This window comes from Microcebus murinus, chromosome 19, assembly GCF_040939455.1.
Source record: "Microcebus murinus isolate Inina chromosome 19, M.murinus_Inina_mat1.0, whole genome shotgun sequence".
NCBI lineage: Eukaryota > Metazoa > Chordata > Mammalia > Primates > Cheirogaleidae > Microcebus > Microcebus murinus.
Genome location: NC_134122.1, coordinates 44645212 through 44671283, shown reverse-complemented (window position 1 = coordinate 44671283; position 26072 = coordinate 44645212). Strand labels below are relative to the sequence as shown.

Genomic DNA, 26072 nt, shown 5'->3' with positions numbered 1-26072 from the left:
GAAAGAGGATCGCTTGAGCCCAGGAATTTGAGGTTACAGTGAGTTATTATTGTGCCTCTGTACTCTTCCCAGCCTGGGTGACAGAGAGAGACCATGTTTCAAAGAAAAACGAACCTATTTTCTGCATAATTACTATTATTATAGTAATGATGTGCACTTATTTTTACTTTTTATTTGAGTATAATAGTCATATAGAAAACTGGACATATATCTATTTATTTGAAAGTATACTCTACCAATTGGCTTTTAGAAATGTGTTTAATTCAGGATACATTTATTGACTACCTTACCTAGTTGGCATAAGAGTCCATTCCAGGCCCTAGAATACAGGGACATAAGCCTGTATATATAAACCTCAAGATTATAATCCAGTAACGGAACAAAGACCTGTGTACAAATATTGAAATCGCAAGGAGCTGCGTGTTAAAAAGGCACAGACAGAATGCCAAGGAGGCACAAAGTTGGGCAAGAATTCAAGTGAGACCTCAGGGGACAGGGAACGTTTCATTGAGGATGAAAGAACTAAATAAGGAAGAGTGAAAACTTGAAATAAACGCTACGGTGCTTTGCTAGGATGAGAGCAAACCTGCTGCTTTGTGTACATTTTAGGTCTTTCTTCTCTTCAATGACTTTTCTATCCAATTACAAGGAAGACCTGCTACTTCTGGGGTTGAAGCGGGGGTCAAAGACGGTAGTAACTGCTCTGTGACTTTGAGGCAGGGCACGCTCAGGTGTAATTTCATACCTGCGCTATGGTTTGGAAGATGAAAGGAAAGGGGTTTTCCCTTTGTGTATGAAGTATGGTGGATTATTGTTCAGAAATATCACAGAGCGTTTCACAGGAGATTATGGTTTGTGCATGCAAACACAGGCAGACCGAGGCGATATGGATATTAAGGAGAGGCAGGGAGTTTTCGCTTCTGTCAATGCCATTCACAAATCCCAGGCTGCCCGACACAAGGGACGCTAAAGCACAGAGTACTCGAAGCTGCGTGATGAGCAACTGCATTCACGAGTGTCCCAGTTCAGCCTAGGACGTTCCTGTCGTGCGCAACTAAACACTAGCTGCAGAGAGACCGTTTGGTTGCAAGTGTTAGTCTATGAAAAGCTTCCCACACCTAAATAATGCCTACATTGTTGGATTATTTATTCTAGTAATTCTCTCTTTCATTTGAAAGAATACCAAAAACATACAAGAAGTAAAAATTACCCAAAATCATGCTTTCAAAAAAATAAAAAGGCAAAAAGAGATGTGAAACCCATTTTCTCTCAATCCATCATCCCATTTCTCAATCTTGGTTACCGGTTATGATCTGGGCACAACCTTCCTGATTTCTTGGTCATGGCCATACTCACAACCTACATACAGTTTTTTAGCCCCAAGTTGGTCTACAACTTGCTTTATCCGATCATGGACATTTGTAAAGGGTAGTGGTCTCTCTTCTTTTTAATAGTTTAGTAATATTACACAGTGTCACTGGACCATAATGTATTTAACCAGTTCCTACGAAAGGGCACGGGCGCTACCTGCAACACCTCTCCCATTTCAAATGCCACCTCGAGTGTCTCGCACTCTGTCAGGATTTCTGAAGGATCTAGTCCTTACAGCAAGATCGCCAGATCGATGAGTCGTTGATGCCCCCACATAATTTTCCATAAAGTTGTAGCCACTTACGCTCTCAGCTGTGGGTGAGGACGGCTGCAGCCTGACATCCACACCCGCCAAAAGTGAAATTCTAACCCCCTTGTGAAATTACAGTCAGCCGAGCACAGAATGGTAATGAGAAGAGAAGCCATTAAGTCACATAATTAGGGCTGATGACATAACTGTCCAGTTGAATTATTAATAAGCAAACTTCTCTTACAGTGAGACTGCCAGATCCATGAGTCATTCATGCCACCAAATAATTTTCCATAAAGTTGTATCAACTGTGCGTGAGGATGGCTGCACCCTGACAGCCACACCTGCCAAAAGTGAAATTCTAACCCGCTTGTGAAATTACAGTGCTAGAAAGTGCTAGAAAGCAGGCGTTTTTGCCCTTCAGCTTGGATGTGTCTTACCACGAGTATTTTATTCTGACCTGGTCCCAAAGCAGAAATAAGTCAAAGCCACGGTTTTTTCTTTCAAAATTTCATCTCTGGGACACTTCATTATACAAAAAAAGTACTCGAGGCCCTGAAATGATGACTGAGGTTGGGCAGCATGAATCTGTAGTGGGAACAACAGGAACAACACTTTACATGCCAGGATTTTCTCTGGCAATCAAAAACAGAGAATGCACAGCTAGGTGCGGTGCTCACGCCTGTAATCCCAGCACTTTGGGAGGCTGAGGTGGGAAGGTCACTTGAGGCTAGGAGTTCAAGATCAGCCTGGGCAACAGAGTCTCAACCCAGTCTCTAAAAAAAAAAAAAAAATAGAAAACTTAGCCAGGTGTAGTGGCGGCGCGTGTCTGTAGTCCCAGCTACTCGGGAGGCTGAGGCAGGAGGATCGCTTGAGCCCAGGAGTTTGAGGTTGCTGTGAGCTATGATGACGCCACTGCACTCTAGCCTGGACGACAGAGTGAGACCCTGTCTCTAAAAAAAAAAAAAGAAAGAAAGAAAGAAAAATTCCTTCTTCCTTCTCTAACTGCCTGGCCAGCTGTGTGTCAAGAATGCTTTTGTGGCCCATTTCCCGAGGGTGCCACCTGTTTGGACTGGTAGACGGTAGCTGGAAGCCGAATCCATCTCCTCAGAGTTAAAAAACACCAAGTATGTGCTCTAGGGAAAGTTTTACGTCTTACCCAGTAGCACTGGTTCCTACCAAGGACGGAATAAGGAATTACTAAGCAAACCAGAACTATCTGATTTTCCCTTAGAGAAAAAACTAAAGGACTCACGGATCTGTTACAAGATCTTGTTGGAGCTCGAAAGCATTGCTGCATATCAAGCGGCGCAGGCCGGGGCCTGCCGGGCTGACTCAGTCAGATACCATCTCAGCAAGCGCTGGTCGGTCCGTCCCCTGTTATTATAGTGCATGTAATTACTCCGGGTTTGCAGATAGTCCGGAGGGCCGGTTGCTCTGCCAAGGGGATGCGGCTGTTGGATGAGATTTTGCCCACAGCCTCTCAATCCAATTTAAAGAAAGGAGCACCCCCTTCACCTGCCAGTTTTGTTCCAGTAGCTTTTCCCTGTGCTAGTCTGCCAGACCAATATCATTTAGAACCGTGGGGTGGGAGGGAGAAAGTAAAATCTCCCTAGACTTAGGCAAGGCAAGAGGCCTTGCAGCAAGTGGTAACAGCAGCTACCAACCCAGAAATGCTGGGCATCTGGGCAGTGGGGTGGGGTTGGCAGCAGACCAGGGTCCCTCTTCTGTAAAGCAAAGGGGCTGTGAACAACGTGACTGCTAAGGTTTCCTTCGGCTTTAAGACTCGAAATTGCCAAACCGGACATCTGAGGCCCCAGGCTCACTTTTTAAATTGTTAAGATTAGCACCACTGAGTCAACCCTCTGCTTTAGGACTGGGTGGCACCAAGCTTAGAAGATAAGGCACAGTAGATGGGGCTCTGGCCTCGGAGTGGCGGGGCATGCGTGCTAGGAGCTGGGAGGAAGGCGGGAATCTGGCCATCCCAAAGGAAGGTACGCATGGTACTCAAGGGGTCAAAGCCACGGGGGAGAGTCCCGCTTAAGACACAAACTCTAAGTCCTTGATATATGACTTGTGTTTCTTGGCTGAATAACCAAGACTCAAAATTAGTTACAATTTCTTGGGTGGTTACTTTAGCATCAATCATTAACTAAGATAGTTCTCTGGCTTATAAGGGACTGAAAACTTCAGTCTTAGCCACCATATTGTGCTAACAGACCAGCATGCTTGGGGTTCCCTGGCTTAAAAACTACGTGTGGGCCGGCCACAGTGGCTCACAGATGTAATCCCAGCACTTTGGGAGGCCGAAGTGGGAGGACTGCTTGAGGCCAGGAGTTTGAGACCAGCCTGGGCAACATCATAAGACCTCATCTCTCTAAAAAATGTTAAAAGTAAGAGAATCATGTGGAAGGGAAAACCCTTCAGAAGTACTGCTTTAAGGTATCTCCATATTGCTTTCCACAGAGGTTGAACTAGTTTGCAGTCCCACCAGCATCTACCATTTGATCCAGCAATCCCATTGCTGGGCATCTACCCAAAAGATCCAATGACACTCTACAAAAAAGACACCTGCACTTGAATGTTTATAGCAGCACAATTCATAATTGCAAAGCTGTGGAAACAGCCCAAATGCCCATCAATCCAAGAATGGATTAATAAAATGTGGTATATGTATACCATGGAGTACTATTCAGCTCTAAGAAACAATGGTGATATAGCACATCTTATATTTTCCTGGTTAGAGCTGGAACCCATACTACTAAGTGAAGTATCCCAAGAATGGAAAAACAAGCACCAGATATACTCACCAGCAAACTGGTATTAACTGAGCAGCACCTAAGTGGACACATAGGTACTACAGTAATAGGGTATTGGGGAGGGGGGAGGGGGGCGGGTATATACATACATAACGAGTGAGATGTGCACCATCTGGGGGATGGTCATGCTGGAGACTCAGACTTCTAGGGGGAGGGGGAGAAAGGGCATTTATTGAAACCTTAAAATCTGTACCCCCATAATATGCCGAAATAAAATATAAATAGAAAGAAAGAAAGAAAGAAAGAGAGAGAGAAAGAGAGAGAGAGAGAGAGAAAAAGAAAGAAAGAAAGAAAGAAAGAAAGAAAGAAAGAAAGAAAGAGAGAGAAAGAGAGAGAGAGAGAAAAAGAAAGAAAGAAAGAAAGAAAGAAAGAAAGAAAGAAAGAAAGAAAGAAAGAAAGAAAGAGAGAGAGAGAAAGAGAGAGAGAGAGAGAAAAAGAAAGAAAGAAAGAAAGAAAGAAAGAAAGAAAGAAAGAAAGAAAGAGAGAGAGAGAAAGAGAGAGAGAGAGAGAAAAAGAAAGAAAGAAAGAAAGAAAGAAAGAAAGAAAGAAAGAAAGAAAGAGAGAGAGAGAAAGAGAGAGAGAGAGAGAGAAAAAGAAAGAAAGAAAGAAAGAAAGAAAGAAAGAGAGAGAAAGAGAGAGAGAGAGAGAAAAAGAAAGAAAGAAAGAAAGAAAGAAAGAAAGAAAGAAAGAAAGAAAGAAAGAAAGAAAGAAAGAAAGAAAGAAAGAAAGAAAGAAAGAAAGAAAGAAAACCCTTCAGAGCACCAGTCTTCAGGCGCATGCACCTGGGCAGGCCCCTGCCGTCAGTGCCTTGAGCAACGTCTGTTCCCGGGCATGTGTCCTGCCAGCTCAGCTCCACTGTGGGCTTCTACAGGGAGGAACTTGGCCTTGTGCATCCTCTGCAAACCAGCACTCACACCACTGCCCGCGTAGCGGAAGAGGCAGGGCTGCTTGAACTTGAGCTAGCACAAGCCTCTGGATTTCTGGGGACTGTCCACATCTACTGCTTTTACTGTCTTCTTGAACACCCTCCAAAACACATCGTGTGCTCTGGCACCTTCAACACAGCACAGTTTGTTTCCTATTCCCTATTCAAAATGGCACTCCCTAGACTCCTCCCCGGCTTTATTTCTTTCTGCAACACCTGCTGCCGGTAGAAATGCTCTATACCGTGCAAATATGATCATCGCTAGTCCTACTTTTTTCTCTTTCCCTAAGGAAGGAAGAGACTAGTCTTATTTATTCATTACACACCCATAAGACATTTATGATGTGCTCCATAATATTTCAAGAGCTTAAAAATATATTAACATGCTTCATCATCACAACAACCCTAGGAGGTAGGTACTACTGCTATGTCCTGTCTTTACTACCCCCTGTGTTATTTTACATATAGGGAAATGGAGGCACTAAGAGATTTGAGTATCCCACCCTGGGTCACAGAGGTTCCCCCATAGGTGCTCTGGTGCCAGTGCTGGTGACGCCCCGTCCCACTATGCCCCCTCCTCGCCCACTGGAATGTCAGCTCCTGACGGCAGGGATCCTGTCTTTTGTTCGCCACCATGTCCCCAGCTCTTTCAGCATTACCTGGGACAACCCGACCCACTGTCTGAACAAATAATCATCCACACACTCGACAGTGAGTGACGCCCCAAACAGGACACTGGGGAGCAAAGGCGAACAGGGCAGCCTCTCTGCCCTTCAAGAGCCCATAGTCTAGTGCAGGCCTTTTCCAATTTTTTGGACCACAACCTACAGAAAAGAAAGATGTCACGCTATTTTCCATAAATGAATGTGCTTTCAAAAACTGTACAATGGAAACCAAAAATTTACATAAATAATTCTATTGCCTGCACAGCATTTTGACACGTTTTCTATTTTATTCTGTGGTATTCTACTCCTTTCATTGGTGGAAATGCTGGTCGAGACCTAAGACATTTTTATGACTTTCTAACCCATGTCATAATCTGAAGTTTGGAAAATACTGACCTGTAGGCAGACTGCGAGTAAGACAGGTCTGTGTAAAAGAAGGGAACAGAGGAAGACACTTGGAGGACCGGAGACCTCTGGGCCTTGGTTTAAATAACGGCAGCAGGAAGATGGCCCATTCTTCTATTAGGGTAAAAACGAACTTTCATTCTTCATATGAAGCATTTCTATTTATAATATCTCAAAATATAAGTGTAGGCCAGGTACAGTGGCTCACCCTTGTAATCCCAGTGCTTTGGGAGGCCAAGCTGGGAGGATCACTCGAGCCCAGGAGTTCGAGGTTCTGGAGAGCTATGTATGATCATACCATTGCACTCCAGCCTGGGTGACAGAGTAAGACCCCTGTCTCAAAATAAATAAATAAATACAGAATGGAAAAGGATATTCCATCAAAATAATATGCAAAAGAGAGCTAAGGTGGATATCTTATGTTACACAAAATAAACTTTTTTTTTAAAAAAAGTAAGTGCTATACCCTGCAAATAATGAACCATGATTTCTCACTCTCTGACAGTTTATACTTGGGTAGTTGGACTTGCCAAACTTGCAAGCACTCTGAGCACTGGAGCTCTCAACCATCCATCCCAACAGGGGTGGGACTGCTGAGGGAAGGGAAAGGCACGAGGTGGCTGAGCAGCAAGCCTGGAGACAGGGACCTGGGGTCCCATCTTGGCTCTCCTGGAACATGCCCAGATAGCTTAACTCTTCTGCGTTTCTGCATCTACGAAGTAGAGGTAATACTTTACCTCCCAAGATTGTTGGAGGCATCAAAAATGAGCACATTTATGTGACTTATAAATATATAAAAAGCTTATTCATCACCAGTTGACCTTTTTGCTCTTCCATCTCCACCTCCCCATGACCTTTTACCAATACCAAAGATCACTGCAATAGTCTGCTCCTCCTTGCTGCCTTCCTCATCCTCAGAGGTAGAAGACAGTCAGTAAAGAATTGATTATGGATCAACTAATGCAATAACACAAGAAAAAGAATTAAAAGATATACTGAAGAAAGAAATAAAACTGTCTTTGCTCACCGATGACATGATTGTCTATACAGAAAATCTGAATGATCCGACAAAAAACTCTTGGAACTAATAAGTGATTATGGCAGGGCTGCAGGATACAAGATTAATACAAAAAATTCAATTGCTTTCCTACAGATCAGCAACAGACAAGTATAATTTGAAATTTAAAACATAATGCCACTTATATTAACTCCTCCCAAAATGAAATACTTAGGTTTAAATCTAAGAAAATATGTACATAATCTATATGAGAAAAACTATAAAACTCTGATGAAAGAAATCAAAGAACTAAATACAAGCATATCTCAGAAATGTTGCCAGTTTGGTTCCAAATCACTGCAATAGAGCGAATATCACAATAAAGTGTGTCACATCAATGTTTTGGTTTCCCAGTGCACATGAAAGTTATGTTTACACTATGCTATAGTCTACTAAGTGCGCAATAGCACTATCTCTAAAAAAAAGGCATATACGTTAATTAAAAAATACTTTATTGCTGAAAAACACTAACAATCATCTTAGCCTTCAGTGAGTTGTAATCTCTTTGCTATGGAAGGCTCTTTTCTTGATGTTGACGGCTGCTGACTGAGCAGGGTGGTGGTTGCTGAAGGCTAGGGTGGTTGTAGAAATTTCTTAAGATAACAGTGAAGTTTGCTGCATTGATTGACTCTGTCTTTCATAAAAGATTTCTCTGTAGAATACGATGCTGTTTGATAGCATTTGACCCACAGTAGAACTTCTTTCAAAACCAGAGTCACTCCTCCCAAATCCTTCCACTGCTTTATTGACTAAGTTTATGTAATATTCTAAATCCTTTGCTGTCATTTCAACAATGTTCACAGCATCTTCACCCAAGAGTAGATTCCACTTTCTTTGCTCATCCATAATGATGAGCACCTCCTCATCTGCTCTAGCTTCATCATGAGATTACAGCAATAGAGTCCCATCTTCAGCCTCCACTTCTCATTCTGGTTCTCTTGCTGTTTTCAGCACATCCATCTGCAGCTACTTCCTCCAGTGAAGTCTTGGATTCCTTAAGGTCATCTAGGAGGGTTGGAATCTACTTCTTCCAAACTCCTGTTAATGGTGACATTTTGACCTTCCATGAATCATGAATGCTCTTAATGGCATCCAGAATGGTGAATTCTTTCCAGGTTTTCAATTCACTTTGCCCAGATCCATCAGAGGAATCACTACCTATGGCAGCTACAGACTTATGAAATGTAGCTCTTAAACAGTTAAGACTTGAAAGTCAAAATTAGTCCTTGGGCCATGGGCTGCTGTATTAGTCTGTGTTCTGTTCCTTGTAACACAATACCTGAAACTGGGTAATTTATAGAGAAAAAGAATTTATTTCTTACAATTCTGGAGGCAAAGATGTCCAAGGTCAAGGGTTGCATCTGGTGAGAGCCTTCTTGCTAGTGGGGACTCCACAGAGTCCTAAGGTGGCACAGGGGGCCGAGCATATTAACATGCTAGCTCAGGTCTCTCTTCTCTTCTTTTTTATTTTTAAATTTTATTTTATTTTTTATTCTTTTCTTCTTGGTATTCACTGGTTATAGCAACTTCCTCTTCTTATAAAGCCACCAGTTCCCATTCCATGCTAACCCATTAATACATGCATCCATTTAAGAGACAGGGAGGGTCTCACTCTGTCAAATAGGCTGGACTACAGTGGCATGATCACAGATCACTAAAACCTTGAACTCCTGGGCTCATGTAATTCTCCTGCCTCAGCCTCCCAAGTAGCTAGGACTATAGGCATGTGCCACTATGCCAGGCTAAGTTTTTTAAATTTTTTGTACAGATGAGGTCTTGTTATGGTACCTGGGATAGTCTCAAATTCCTGACCCCAAGTGGTCCTCCTGCCTCAGCCTTCCAAAGTGCTAGAATTACAGGCATCAACCACTATCCCTGGCCCCCGATCACCTCGTAAAGTCTCCACCTCTCAATTCTGCCCTATTAGGGATTAAATTTCAACATGAGTTTTGGAGGGGAACAATATTCAAACCATAGCATCTGCAGAATGGATGTCGTGTTAGCAGGCATGAAAACAACATTAATCGCCTTGTACTTCTCCATCAGGGCTCTTAGGTGACCAGGTGCATTGTCAATGAGCAGTAAATATTTTGAAAAATATTGGAAGTTTAAAATATTCATTAAACCATGCTCTAAACAGAGATGCTGTCATCCAGGCTTTGTTGTTCCATTTACAGAGCACAGGTAGATGTAGCATAATTCTTTTTTTTTTTTTTTTTTGAGACAGAGTCTCACTCTGTTGCCTGGGATACAGTGCTGTAGCGTCAGCCTAGCTCACAGCAACCTCAAACTCCGGGGCTCAAATCCTTCTGCCTCAGCCTCCCGAGTAGCTGGGACTACAGGCATGCGCCACAATGATCAGCTAATTTTTTCTGTTTTTAGTAGAGACGGGATCTCGCTCTTGCTCAGGCTGGTCTTGAACTCCTGAACTTAAACGATCCTCCCACCTCAGCCTCCCAGAGTGTTAGGATTACAGGAGTGAGCCACCGCACCCAGCCATAGCATAATTCTTAAGAGCCCTACGATTTTCAGAATGGTGAATGAACACTGGCTTCACCTTAAAGTCGCCAGCTACATTGGCCCCTAACACGAGAGTCTGTTCTTTGAAGCTAGGCATTGACTTCTCCTCTCCAGCTAGGAAAGTGCTAGATGGCACCTTCTTCCCATAGAAGGATGTTTCATCTGCATTAAAAATCTGTTGTTTAGTGTAGCCACCTTCATCAATGATTTTAGCTAGACCTGGATAACTTGCTGTAGCTTCTATATCAGCACTTTGTGCTTCCCTCACACTTTATGTTATGAAGATGGCTTCTTTCCTTAAACCTCATGAACCAACCTCTGCTAGCTTCAAACTTTTCTTCTGCAGCTTCCTCACCTCTCTCCGCCTCCATAAAATTAAGGAGGGTTAGGGCCTTGCTCTGGATTAGTCTTTGGCTTAAGGGAATGTTGTGGCTGGTTTGATCTTTTATCCAGACCAATAAAACTTTCACCAAGTCAGCAATAAGATATGATAAGAATCAGATAAGAATAATTGCTTTCTTATCATCCACGTGTTCCCTGGAATAGTACTTTTAATTTCCTTCAAGAACTTTTCCTTTGCATTCACAACTTGGTTAGCTGGTGCAAGAGACCTCGCTTTCAGCCTGTCTTGGCTTTGAACATACCTTCCTCATTAAGCTTAATTATTTTTAGCTTTTGATTTAAAGTGAGAAATGTGCAACTCTTCCTTTTACTTGAACATTTAGAGGCCATTGTAGGGTTTTAATGGCCTAATTTCAATATTGTTGCATTTCAGGGCTAGGGAGGCCTGAGGACAGGGAGAGAAGGGAGGCGGGCACTGCCTGTTGGTGGTGCAGTCAGAGCACAAACAACATTTATCAAGTTCCCATCTTATGTGGGTGCGGTTCGTGGCGCCTCAAAACAATTACGATACTAACATCAAAGATCACTGATCGCAGATCGCCATAGCAGATATAATAATAATGGGAGAAGTTTGAAATATTGGGAAAATTACCAAAATGTGACACAGAGACAAAGTAAGCACATACTGTTGGAGAGACGGCACCAACAGACTTGCTGGATACAAGATTGCCCAAACCTTCAATTTGTAAAAAAAAAAAAAAAAAAAGCTACCTGCAGAGCACAATAAAGTGACACACAGTAAAATAAGGTATAGCCTGTACATGGACAGACATTCCTTGGTCATGGGTAGGAAGGCTCAATGTTGCCAAGATGTCAGTTTTCCCCCATTGATCTATAGATTTAATGCAATCTCAATCAAAATCCCAGTGAGTTATTTTGTGGATACCAACAAACTGATTCTAAAGTTTGTATGGAGAGGCAAAAGGCCCAGGATGGCAAAAGACACAGGGTTGAAGGAAAAGAACAAAGTCGGAGGACTGACACCACCTGACCTCAAGGCTTACTATAAAGCCACAGTAATCAAAACAGTGTGGTGTTGGCAAGGAACAAACAGATGAATGAAACAGAGGAGAGAACCCAGAAATAGAACCACATGAATGTGGTCAACTGATTTTTGACAAAGGAGCAAAGGCAATGCAATGGAGAAAAGATAGGTTTTTCTCAACAAATGGTGCTGGTATAATACCACAAAATGAGTCTAGACACACCTCTTATACACTTCACAAAAATTAACTCAACATGGATCACAGACCTAAATGTAAACTGCAAAACTATAAAATCCCTAGACAATAACAAAGGAGAAAATCTAGATGAATTTGGGTTTGGTGATGACTTTTTTGGTACAACCCTAAAGTAACCATTCATGAAGGAAAGAATTGATACCTACCATCAATAGAGAAGGGAAAATGAAATCTGACATGCAAAGACATTAATCACAATTACAATATTTAAGCCTGTAAGTTGAATGTATATAGTGTCCTTCATTGAAAAACTAACCAAATCCAGAGAAGAGAGGATTAAGGGATTAAGAGTAAACGAATAGGCCGGGTGGTGGCTCACGCCTGTAATCCTAGCACTCTGGGAGGTTGAGGCGGGAGGATCGTTTGAGCTCAGGAGTTCGAGACCAGCCTGAGCAAGAGCAAAAACCCGTCTCTACTAAAAATAGAAACAAATTAATTGGCCAACTAAAAACATGTAGAAAAATTAGCTGGGCATGGTGGCACATGCCTGTAGTTCCAGCTACTCGGGAGGCTGAGGCAGGAGGATCGCCTGAGCCCAGGAGTTTGAGGTTGCTGTGAGCTAGGCAGACGCCACGGCACTCTAGCCGGGGTGACAGAGTGAGACTCTGTCTCAAAAAAAAAAAAAAGAGCACAAACAACTTGATTAAAAAATGGGCCAAAGATCTTAAGAAACAACTCACCGGAGATGATATACATACGGCAAATAAGCTATGAAAAGATGGTCCACATCATACATCATCAGGGAAATGCAAATTGAAACAACAGCCAGATACCACTCCCTATCGACTTGCGTGGCTAAAACCCAGAACACTGACACCACCCGATGCTGGTGAGGATGCAGAGCAGCAGGAAATCGCGTTCATTGCCCACGGGAATGTAAAATGATACAGCCACTTTGCAAGAGAGTTTGACAGTTTCTTAGAAACCTAAACATCCTCTTACCATACAATCCAGCAATTGTGCTCTTTGGGATTTATCCAAAGGAGCTGAAAACTTACAGCCAAACAAAAACCTGCACACGGATGTATACAGCAGCTTTGTTCATAATTGCCAATGCTTGAAAGCAACTGAGATGTCTTTCAGTAGGTGAATGGATAAATAAGCTATGGTATATCCAGACAATGGAATATTATTTTTTTACATTTTCATAAAATAATACTTCCTTTAATCATATGAAATGGACTCAATTTTTTTATTCTATTTTTTCCTATTTGATTTTTTTTCTCCAGCTTTTTTAGCCAGAAGGATATGATAGACAAAAATTGCATATATTCATATATTTAGGGTATACAACATGATGTTTGGGTATATGTATACATTGTGAAAACGATTACCACAATCAAGCTAATTAACTCATCCCACCACTTACATAAGTTACCATTTTTTTGGTGGTAAAAAACTTTCGAGATCTATTCACTTAGCAAATTTCAAGTATGCAATACATTTTTTTAAAAAATGATTATGGGTATATAATTGTATATATTTATAGGGTACATGTGATATTTTGATACAGATATATAATGTATATTAATCAAAGCAGGGTAATTGAGGTATCCATCACTTCAGGTGTTTAGCATTTCTTTGTCTTAGGAACATTCCAATTCCACTCTTTCAGTTATTTTAAAGTATACCCTAACTTATTATTGATTATAGTCACTTTCTTGTGCCATCAAATAGTGTTCATTCTATCTCACTATATTTTTGTGCCCATTAACCATCCACATTTTATCCCCCCAACCCCACCACCCTTCCCAGTCTCTAGTAACCATCATTCTAATCTCTGTCTCCATGAGATCAACTGTTCTTAATATTTAGCTCCCACATAAAAATGGGAACAAGTGAGATTTGTCTTTCTGTGCTTAGCTTATTTCAGTGAACATAATGTTCTCCAGTTCCATCCATGTTGTTGCAAATGGCAGGATTTCATTCTTTTTTATGGCTATATGATATTCTGACAATGGCCTATTATAAAGCACTAAAAAGAAGTTGGTTATTAACCCTTTGCACTCGCTTGCTTTTTTCTCGATTCCTTTATTCTACTCGGGATTTAATTTTTTAAATACCCCAGATTTTACAAAGTGCGGCAGTAGAATAAAAAACTGGAGTTTCTTTTCATACAAACTTATTTATTTGGATTTTTTTTTATATTTCAAATTATCGATACATACAAAGAGTAATTTTAATCTCTATAATTTTTGCTAACCGTGTCGAGTCACACTCGACATCCGAGTGCAAAAGGTTAAACCACGAAAAGGCATGCAGAAAACTTAAATGTGTATCACTAACTGAAAGAAGCCAATATGAAATGCTTATGTATGTATTATATAACGTATGATTGCATCTCTATGACATTCTGGAAAAGGCAAATCTATGAGGAGAGTAAAAGGACCAGTGGTTGCCTGGGGTTGGGGGAGGGAGAGATGAGTACACGGAGCGTGGAGAATCTGTAGGGCTGTGAAACTAGTCTGTAAGACATGGTAACAATGGATACAGTGTCATTATATGGTGTCATTATACCTTTGTCCAAACCTATAGAACGTATGATACCAAGAGTGAACCCTGACGTGAACTGTGGACTCTGGGTGACAGTGACGAGTCAGTGTAGGTTCATCGGGTACAACAAACACGCCACTCTGGGGGAGGGGACGTTGATAATGGGGAGGTTGTGCCTGTGTAGGGGCAGGGGGTAAAAGGGAAGTCTGCGTACCTTGCACTCAGTTTTGCTATGAACCTAAAACTTCTCTAAAAAACAAAGTGTGTTCATAATAAACAATAAAAGATTCGACTATGGATTATTTGCAGGGAGTGGAAAAAGGATGGCATTAGACAATCCACCAATTAGGTGATCAGTCCTCAGAGTTCAGGAGGACATGGAGTCTTGAGTTCTGTTAATTAGACTGTGCACTCACTTTCCTCACTGCCCAGACAAGGTATTTCCTGTTTTGGGCAGTGACCCCACCATGGACCTGGTCACCGGTTGGGATTCTCTGAAGCGGACCTCAGACCTTCCCTCCCCTTCCATCCCATGGCCTGTCAGACAGCAAATCCTCTTGGTCTCCCCTTCCAAATGCGTTGCTGTTACTGTTTGGTTCTTGTTTTGTTTTCAAACATTGCTATGGATTGAATTGTACCTCAGAAGTGACTGTCTTTGAAACTAGGGTCCTTATAGAGGTAATCAAGTTAAAATGAGGTCAGTAGGGTGGGACCTAATCCAACAGGACCAGTTTGCTTATGAAAAGGGGGACTTGGACACAGAGACACGCACACAGAAGGAAGACTCTGTGAAGACCTGAGGGAGAAGATGGCCGCCTGTCAGCCAAGGAGAGAGGCCGGGAACAGATCCTCCCCTCACGGCCCTCAGAAGGAACCTACCCGGCCCCACCTTGATCGAGGGAGAGGACTGCTGAGACACTGTTGGACCTGTCCAATCACATGTTACTGGGGCCCTTCAGGAAGGGAATCAGTCGTGTGGACAAAAATCCACTTGCGAGAGTTACGGCGTATGAGAAAGTTTAAGCTGTTATTTGAGGGTGTTGAAAAGTATAGAAAAAGCTTCCTTTTTTTTTTTTTTTTTTTTTTTTTAGGACGGGAAACATAAGGAATTTATTAATACAAAGATAAGGAATCTACAGGAGTGGATAGATTAATAGAAGAGGGATAATTAATGTGATTTGCTTTCTTTATAGAAGGCAGAGGAGGTTAATTTTCTCAGCAAATATTTCTTAATAACATATTTAGGAATTCTGTGGAGAACGCACAGCACATGGATTTCCCTCAAGGAATTTGACACCTGGATGTGTCGTGGCACCCACAGTCCACTTGGGCAGAGGGGGCAAGCGGTAATGTCGTATAGCGTGCCTTGTGTTGTTTCTGTTATGTTTCTTGTGACACTTACGGTTACCTTATCTTGTTACTGTTACAGTATGTTTGTTACTCAGCACTGTTCACGCTGCCCCGTTGAGTCCTTCCTCTGCTCACCTTTTACTTTCCTACCTATGCTAACAGAATCTGTTTCTGTGTCAGAGATGCTCGTATCACGCTGCCCTTGACCATGACAGCAGGGTGACCATGGAGCAGACTGTGGAAAATGTTTCTGAGAAACCAAATAACAAAAGCGGGATATAAAATAATATATAAAATTATTTGCAGTTTTTACAATTATGAGTATGAAGACGTATAAAAGAATTCGTCAAAGTGACAAAACCAGTTGTATTAGGGTGGTGGAATTGTGGATGAGTTTTTTTTCACTGATCTAGAATCAAAATTTTATTTAGTGTGCTTTTCCAAGCAAACTTTTTGTTTTAGAATAGTTTTAGATGTATAGAAAATTAGAGAAGATAGCATACAGAATTCCTACACACCATACACCCAGTTTCTCTTATTATTAACATACTACATTAGTATGATACTTGTGTCACAACTAAATGAGTCAATAACTTAATATAGTTTCTAAAACTTAAAAAAAAAACCTTGTTTTGTAAAACCAAATAAACAACAATAGAGAAAAAATGTCATTCTTGCCATAACCTCTAACTCTAACTTAGCACCCTAATATTTATTATTTTCCTTATTTTTATTTTATGACTTCAGACTCCTTTTGGAATGGGTCCTTGGCTACAAACTGGAACACATTTTTGCTTTACCATCATTTGCCATATGCTTACACATACAGTTAAAGTGGTTAAAACTCCATTGATTGAGAAAGGTCCCAGGAAATGTTTACGATTTAAATATCTGAGCTTTACTCACATTCTAAGATCTGTGTGTGCACTGCCTCTCCAAAAAGCCTGTATTTTATCTCTCTCCTCCTCCTCCTGTCTTTTTATAATGTCCATGAATTCCCAGTCCAGATCTGTTCTCAGAATATATGCTCAATAAATACCAGTTGTAATTCATTGTGGGAGTAGAATAGTTCTAGTTGATGGAGTATGGATTTTAAATGACTAGAAGTAAAGGATTCTTTATGAAATTCTGTCTGAGCCAGGAGCAGTGGCATACACCTGTGGTCCCAGCTACTCTGGAGGCTGAAGCGGGAGGATCGCTTGAGCCCAGGAGTTCAAGCCTGCAGTGAGCTACGATTGCACCTCAGCATTCCAGCCTGGGCAACAAAGTGAGACCTTGTCTCTAAGAAGAATTAAAAAGAAATTCTGTCTGAGATGTCAGACTTTAATTCTTGACACTAGGATACTACAGTGTTTTTCCTCTGCATCAATCAAAGAAAGGAAGCTGAAATTAAGCCTTAGTAGAAGTGGATTTTAGTTCTTAAAGTATAAAAATCACTGCAAGGGCAGTTAATAAATATTCTAAAGACCCTATTTCCAGCTTGCTCTTAATGTTTGAACTACAGAAAATGGAGTGTGGGGTTTTTTTTCTTCTAAACAATTCTTCCCTAGTGAGTTTTCTTTGTTCTAACTGCCAAGTTGGTTTCAAAGAATCTTTCTGAGTATTAGCAGTTAAAGCAAATCCTATAGATTATACAAAGAAAAAACCAACTGAAGTAGCTATAGTCTTACTTTTTATAGGAATAGAAGACACTCTGTTTTAAAATAGAACTTAAAAAATCTTAACTAGATCTGTCCCACCCTTTTTTAGTTGATAAATATATTTTCATCTTTTAGGTTAGCGTTTAATTAATATGCCAGAATTATAACACCAAAATTAGGAAAAATGCCGAACAGTGTGCTAATGTGTATTTTGTGCCTAATCTTAAGTGGTTTTGGAAAATCCCTAAGAGTCAACTAAATGAACAGTGTAGCATTCTTTTATCTTCAAGAGAGTCTACACGTTGCAAACACTGTGAGGAGCAAAATTTTGTTAAAGAAATTAGAATTACAAGAAAGGAAAAATGTATACTTTCAGTTTATTAAAACAGTTTAAATGCAGTCAGTGCAGAAGCCAATCATTAGATTATAATTCCAAGGAAAAAGAGTAAGAGTTAGATACTCACAGTCCATTATTGGAGATTCCCCAAAATAAATTTAAAAATAGTACCACTGACAGTTTTCAAGAGTTGTGTGTCATAATTAAAATTGGTTATTTTATCAACTATTGTGTAGCTTTGCTTTGTTACAGAGGTGATTTGAAAACCCAGAGATACAACTATTAAAGTTTTATTACAGATTGATGTTTTTAAAGCAAGATTAAACAAAACTTTGTTTAAAATTAACTTGGTGTTATAGAAAGAGGAGAACCGAACCAGTCTATTTTGAGGCAAGACATGGTTTTTGAGACATTTAACATGTTAAATAGAGCTTAGCACATGTGAGGTATTGTGCAATTTTGCTAATGAGCTTTGAGTAAGTGAACAGAGGTGGACTTGTCAGTACAAGAATGAACTGAAACACATGGTGACCCAGGGAAGCCTCTGGAAGGATGTCCATCAAAAGGTGAACAGTGGAATGACAGGCAATTCTCTCTCTCTCTCTCTCTCTCTATATATATATATATATATATACACATATATATATATTGTATAATCTTAACTTTAAAATAATAAACATTCTTTTATAACTATAACACAATAAACACATCTGCTTTTTAAAAAAAGACAATAGAAATAATATGTCAAAGTTCGATATGTGCTATCCAAAGTAAATAAAGATTTCATAAACCATTACAAAAATGTTATTAGAGTATCTAGTTTTATTGTGTCTTAAAAAAATATTTTAAGCATCCACAGCATACCAACTGCAAGAGAAAGAAAGCAACCCTCCTTTCTAACTCACTAGCATTGGCCTTCTGTTCTTAACCGTAGGTAAGTATTTCTTTCAAAGAATAGACTAAAGCTATCACTTTAGTGACAGCTAAAGAATAGACTAAAGCTATCTAAAGTTATTAGAAGTAACAAAAGTTCTATAGATATGCTACCTTACTGTGATGCTTAGAGATCATTTTCAAACTTATTATCTGGAAATCGTGTTCTTCATTCTTTATTTTTAAACCTCTATAAGATACTCCCTCCAAACTTCCAGGTGGATTATCACGTGTCTAAGGGTAAAAATATAGTTGAAATTATTCTTACCTGATGTTGCATATCAGAATTTGGTGGGCAGGTCAAGGTAACTGTATCACACTCCTCAGCTGGGGGGGGGGGAGAAACAAAATTTGATGAAGAAAGCACACCCCTTGCGGTGTTAAGACCTAAAATTAAGGTGACATATCAGGTGCTGCCTTGATATCTAGTAAAATCAGGAGGGCCCAACTGCAAATTTCCCCACCACCTCTGCTCCCAAGGATAAAAATCCCTTGCTAAACAATGCTCCTTGTCAGGGATTAGGCACAAGTCCTGCTTATCTTGGAGAAGCAGGTTTCAGTTTCCTGCCAGCTGTGGAATTATTCAAACAGGCCAATCATGTCCTCCAGTGGGAACCAGGGGGCAACCCACACTTTTGATACTACAATGCTTGTCTCACCTGGCCCGTGGCTGTTCCCTCCGTTCCCGTGTGGCCTTGTGTGGCATGCAGTGTCCTCCTCCCCCGAGCTTGAGTATATATATGTGACTCCGAAGCTGCTGTTGATCCCATCTACCTGGTGTCAGTGTGTGTGTTTGGCTATCTCCATAATCCAAGCACAGGATTCTTCCCTTACCAATGGGGTGAGGGGGAGGTGATCAAAACTGGCATCTAGGCTGGGCGAGGTGGCTCACACCTGTAATCCTAGCACTCTGGGAGGCTGAGGCGGGAGGACTGCTTGAGCTCAGGAGCTGGAGACCAGCCTGAGCAAGACCGAGACCCCGTCTCTACTAAATAGAAAGAAATTAGCCAAACAACTAAAGATAGAAAAAATTAGGCGGGCATGGTGGTGTGCACCTGTAGTCCCAGCTACCCGGGAGGCTGAGGCAAGAGGATCTCTTGAGCCTAGGAGTTGGAGGTTGCTGTGAGCTAGGCTGATGCACGGCACTCTAGCTTGGGCAACAGAGTGAGACTCTGTGTCAAAAAAAAACAAAAAAACTGGCATCATGAACTGAGTGACCCAACCACGATAGGGGACATTTGGCACATTTACTTAACTGCTCCTGGCTAACTTCACTGATGACGGTATAGGCTGCCTGGGATGGAGCTGCCAACTGCCGGTAGACTTGCACTTTGGCCTGTACACTGCTGTGTTGTCTTTGTTGGGCGTTTGCTATCTCTTCCCACCTCCCAGCCCAAGATGAAAACTGTTGTGACTTACAACCATGACTCAAGCATTAGAAAAGTGATCCATGTAACCAAAAATATTTGTGCCCCTGTAATACTTTGAAATTAAAAAAAAAAAAGAAAACAAAACAAAAGTGTTGTGGGCCGGGCGCGGTGGCTCATGCCTGTAATCCTAGCACTCTGGGAGGCCGAGGCGGGTAGAATGCTCAAGGTCAGGAGTTCAAAACCAGCCTGAGCAAGAGCGAGACCCCGTCTCTACTATAAATAGAAAGAAATTAATTGGCCAACTAAACATATATATATATGTGTGTATATATATATGTATGTGTGTGTATATATATATATATATATACACATATATTTCAAAAAAATTAGCCGGGCATGGTGGCACATGCCTGTAGTCCCAGCTACTCGGGAGGCTGAGGCAGGAGGATCACTGGAGCCCAGGAGTTTGAGGTTGCTGTGAGCTAGGCTGATGCCACGGCACTGTAGCCTGGGCAACGGAGTGAGACTCAGTCTCAAAAAAAAAAAAAAAAGAAAGAAAGAAAGAAAAGTGTTGTGAACCACCGAGACTCTGGCGAGGCGTGCTGTCGGGTTGGGCTGGGGACGCCCACCTGGGAGGGCGGTGGCAGCGCAGCACCCACCAGCTGCTGCCTGAGTCCTACGTATCCAGGCTCAAGCGAGAGCACCCTGAGCACTGCATCTAGCCTGGTGACACCACTGGCCACATGGGGCAGACACACAGACATTTTTGGTGAGTGTGCACCACAGGGACAGGCGTGGGGACAGCCCTCTGTGAAATGCGCAGAAAGGAAGGAAACCACCACCCCAGGGGGGAATTCCACCCTGGCTGCCAGTGCTCAGGCAAGAGCAGTGACCTGCCTGTCCCCTACACCGCTGCTTCCCCTTCTGCGGCCCTGACTTCCCAGGGCAGGAGGTGCACAGCCGTGGCAGGTGGTGGCCCAGGCTCTGACGAAGAAAGAAAACGGGAAGAGGCGTTTCGGTGCACCCGGCTTTGCTTAGTGCTGCTGCTCTCGGCAGGGCAGAGGGCAGATCTCATCACTGTGGGGCTCAGTGCCTCCTCACCCCCGGGCCTCAGACAAAACCACCTGACTGGACGTGGTGAACCCTGACCCCAGGGAGGCTGACCAACACTCCCTGGAGGAAGAGGCGCTGCCTATGAGGTGAGTCACCGGCTCCCTAAGCCTTTCCCCATTAACCACTCAGAAGGTCCCCGTCATGGATGATCAGATGGAGACCTTTATGTGGCTAAAAAGCCAAAAGATCTGGAGAGACTTTGTACGGGAATGGGAAAAAAATCCATAAAATAATTATTCATTCTTAAAAATCCCATGTGGCAGAAGAGACAGGGCCATAGTGGAGCTTGGTTTCAGCCCATCAGCCTCTGGGGCGTGGGCCCAGCACTCTGCTGCTCATGCCCCGGCTGCAACCAAGACGCCGTCCTCGGAGTTATAGGGAAAGCCCCAGAGCCCGTGGGGCACGGTTAAGGGCTTGATGCAAAGGTGATGTAAGCCCCTGTCCTTAAACCACACGGGTGCATGTGAGCTACCACAGGGAAGGACCTCAACCCTGACCATCCCGGCCTAAGGCTCTCTGGAGGAGGAAGTGTGCAAACATGAGCACGGCAGAGAAGACTGCCTCCCCCTTCCCAAATATATTCAGGGACAAAAAAAAAAATAGGGAATAACAAAAAGATAGAAAGAAACCTGGATATAGGAGAGGAGATAAAAGAAATAAAGAAAAAAACTGAAACAGAGCTCCACACTTTGACCCACTTGGAAATCCAAAATTCACTAAAATAACTTAAATAGCAAAAAGACACAAGAGTGCAGATTGGCTTTGTGTCCTACAACATAGGTTTTGAATTAATTTTAACAACTGCTAAAATGTACTAATTGGCAAATCTTCGTGGACTTAATCAGCACTGTGGCTCGAATTACAATTATATCTGGAAGTGCCACTAAATGTAAACATGGTACCCCCTATAATCTTAGGGAAGGTATTGAATATAAAATAAAGGACAAATAAACACACCTCACCCTAATCATCAGAACTATTGTTTTTCCTATATTTCCCATGGTCATGGCACCCACTGTCCTAAAATATCTTACTGTGGGCCTGGGTGCTCACTAAATTATTAAGTTTTGGCAATTACAAGTTGGCTTAACTAAATGAGACCCTATGGATCCCCAAGTTAAAATAATTAATATGCATGGCCTAATGTAAATTGAAACAAAGCCTTCAAAGATCAAAAGGTATTGTGTAAGACCTAATTAGTAGGGTGGGAGCGATGGTTCACGCCTGTAATCGTGGCACTTTGGGAGGCCGAGGCAGGAGGATTATTGAGGCCAAGAGTTTGAAACCAGCCCAAGCAAGGGTGAGACCCCATCTCTACAAAATATAAAAAAATTAGTCTGGTGTGATGGCATGCACCTGTAGTCCCAGCTACTCGGGAGGCTGAGGCATGACGATCACTTGAGCCCAGGAGTTTGAGGTTGCTGTGAGCCAGATGATGCTACTGCACTCTGACCTGGGCAACAGAGTCAGACCCTGTCTCAAAAACACAATGACTTAATGAGCGAAAGAGTGGTTATCTCAGCTGCTTCTCCATTTAGCAGCCTAATTGGGCCGATTCTTAAACTTGGAAAAAAATGAATGGTGCTTCATGGTAGATTAAGCTGCAACCGTACTGCTGTGGTCCCATCCCTGAAGGCTCCCATACTCAAGGCCCGATATGACTGAAATTATGGACTCCGTCCAATCAGCAACCACTAAATATTTTGCTACGACAGATTTGGTTAATATGTTCTGTTGGGTGCCTATTTCAGCAGCCTCTCAGTAGAAGTCTGCCTTCACCTCCAAAGGGACACTCCAACAGCCTCGCCACCACACACGAGCTCTGCAGGCAAGATCTAACTGCATCCGACCTCCTCAGGATCCTGGGATAACACCACATGGGTGACTTCCCCCTCTGAAGACATGCATTCAACACACTCATCCAGGCCCTGCAAATACAGTCATCACAAAACGCTCACGAGAGCCTCGCTACTGCAAACGCTCTTGCTCCTACAACGCCTCCCCGGCACGGTCCCTGGTTGTGTGCTCTGTTCCCCGTGCGAGCCCACGTGGCCCTGCGTGGTATGCGGTACCCTCCTCCTCTGGGCTATGGATACAGGTGACTCATAAACTGCCTCCCTCTCGTCTACCCTGTGTCGGGTGTCATGTGTCATCCCCATGACCCTAAGATGGGATCCCCTTCTTACCAATGGAGCAAAGAGAACGCAGTCAAAACACATTCTCCCGCGATTAACAGTACATCAAATTCCACCACGTTCATTCACTGGTCTGTCATCGTACTAAGCCTTCCAGACAGCAGAGCGGGATTCTGCTTGTCCTGATAGCTCACCTCCCTAAAGGTCAAACCCAAACCATCCCCGTTCTATTGTTACAGTTCAAGTTTAACAAGGTTTAAACTGATGGCAGTGAAAGGCAAAGGAACTTGCAATGCATGTTAAAAGTTGAGCATCTTTCAAAATGAACAGTCTGGAAAGGATTTCACTCGTGGGTTGTTTTACACATGTGTTAACTTCACAGTTTCCCTACTTGTGGTACAGATTGTACAAAATGTGTTAAAAACTCATTTTGTTCCATCAGATTCTAATCGTTAGTCACAGAATTCAAGGCTACTCTGGAAACTTGAAAGTTGACAGACATACAGTATGTTTTAAAGGAAATTTTTAGCATCATGAGTTAGCATTTTAGAGTTATAAAGCTTTAAATATAGAACCGTTTAATTCGGGGTTCAAAAGCCAGGGTGAAGCGAGGGATTGAATGATTCACCTATTTATTTTTTACATCCATGAACATTCATTTGTCTATTAATGAGCTGGGCTACTAGATTTGTTCAAATAAGGGACTATGTATATTCATTATCTCACACAATTCTGGAGTAAATAACTTTTTTTCTTAATAATATTATCTAAGAAATTTAAACTAAAAGCAACCTCAGTCTTTTACTGAGGTTCTGTATGGTATCTTTTTAAAGCTAGAGTGGTGGTCACCTGGCCTAAGCTTGTTTCTCCCAATCGAGCCCCGGCTCTTCTGCACCTACGTTACCTGAGCTGCTGGTCAACAATGCAGATCGCTGGACCCCACCCCAGACCCCCTAGACTGGAATTTCAGGGAGGTTGAGGCAATCCTCCTGCCTCAGCCTCCCGAGTAGCTGGGACTAGGGGGTCTGGGACCCCACCCCAGACCCCCTAGACTGGAATCTCGGGAGGCTGAGGCAATCCTCCTGCCTCAGCCTCCTGAGTAGCTGGGACTACAGGCATGCGCCACCATGCCCAGCTAATTTTTTCTATATATATTAGTTGGCCAATTAATTTCTTTCTATTTATAGTAGAGATGGGGTCTCGCTCTTGTTCAGGCTAGTTTTGAACTCCTGACCTTGAGCAATCCACCCACCTCAGCCTCCCAGAGAGCTAGGATTACAGGCGTGAGCCACCGCGCCCCGCTAACCCAGTTTCTTTTAAGTGTTTTTTTTTTTTTTTTTTTTTTTTTACCTCCAATACAAGAACTTGAATTAAATAGCCATTTTTCTTATATGGTACTCCGAATGCTGCTGTGGTCCTATCCCTCTCTCTCCCCACCGCACTCCTTTACACAAAAGGAAAAAAAAATTTGGAGTATGGTCACCTTTACATTCTTGTCATAATTGGGGGGAGGGGTGGTGATTTTTTGGTTCATTGTAACAGAAGATTCCCAAGAGGGTCTCTGTCAAGAGGTTGGAAGTGTATTTATGGAACAAACGGGATGAGGACATGTGGCGAATAATACAGGTGGGAGGGATGGTTAGTTTCCTGTTAGAACAGGGACACTTTTTAATAAGACATCACTGGCAATCTGCAAGGTGGGAAATCACATAAAATACAATGTATTGGCTTGCTACAGGGGAGACATTTTTACTTTTGAATTATTTAGTCATTTCCTTAGTATTTGCTTATTTTCCCTTCACATGTTCAAACTGAACTACTACTTTTAATATTTAATTAACAGATTGTTCTAAAAGGCCCCCCAAATAGTATCTATGCTTAAGTTCAAATTCCTCAGGATTCTTAACAGTAGAATCAGTTTACTTTATTTCTCTTTAACTTTTAAATTGACTACACCATTTTTTGAACAATAATAGAAAAGAGCAGGAACGCTAGAGAAAATGAAGATGCTAAAATCTTGATGGATCGGTGTGAGTACCTATCTATGTGCAATTTTCTCCCACTATGAACCAAAATCAAAATTCAAAAATCAAAAATTCTTTTTCCGGGCCCAGATCGGTGGCTCACGCCTGTAATCCTAGCACTCTGGGAGGCCAAGGCAGGCGGATTGCTCAAGGTCAGGAGTTCGAAACCAGCCTGAGCAAGAGCAAGACCCCGTCTCTACTATAAATAGAAACAAATTAATTGGCCAACTAATATATATAGAAAAAATTAGCCGGGCATGGTGGCGCGTGCCTGTAGTCCCAGCTACTCGGGAGGCTGAGGCAGGAGGATTGCTTGAGCCCAGGAGTCTGAGGTTGCTGTGAGCTAGGCTGACGCCACGGCACTCACTCTAGCCTGGGCAACAACGTGAGACTCTGTCTCAAAAAAAAAAAAAAAAAAAAAAAAAAAAAAAATTCTTTTTCCAAACACATTTTTCTCTTTAAACGTAAAGAGTTCACATTCTCTTAAGAATACTCAAGCAAGCAGCTTCTATGAGATATCAGGAATTATGTGACATAAAACACACCATAATCTCATGTTAGTCCTGACTTTAGTATCTTCAGACTCAGAGCAGCTATCAGCAAAAAGGCCCCACTAATGAACCCTCTGAACTCTCTGAACTCAGGGGGTGGCTGACTCAGGGGGAAGCTATGCATTTGTCCTTGATGAGAAAATAGGGACAACATTAACACATGTCACCTCAAAAACAGATGCCTATCGCTGAAAATGACACTACGTTTCCTCAGTTGATTATTAAAACCACATTATTCAAAACCACTCAAGTTTGGCCCATGTTAAAGTATAGGTTTAATTATGCTCCATGAATAAAGTAGGAATATAATGGCAGCATAAAAAAGATTTTGTGAAATATACTTAATCTGCTTAAGAAAATAGATTTTGAGGACTTTTTAACCATATAGAAATTAACATTAATTACAAATGATTCCTCTATTAAGTAAAGTTGACCCCACTAAAACTCACTTAAATGTTGGGGTCCTAGTTT

General features: G+C 42.0%; 1 protein-coding gene across 1 annotated transcript in view; it reads right to left on the bottom strand.

Moving 5' to 3' along the window:
- EDARADD (EDAR associated via death domain) overlaps positions 1 to 26072 on the bottom strand; it is a 58994-nt gene that overhangs the window by 17186 nt on the left and 15736 nt on the right. Inside the window, exon 4 of the mRNA XM_012738294.2 lies at positions 18677 to 18735. Within this exon, the coding sequence (XP_012593748.1) occupies positions 18677 to 18735 (59 nt within the window). The remainder of the gene's footprint in view (positions 1 to 18676; positions 18736 to 26072) is intronic.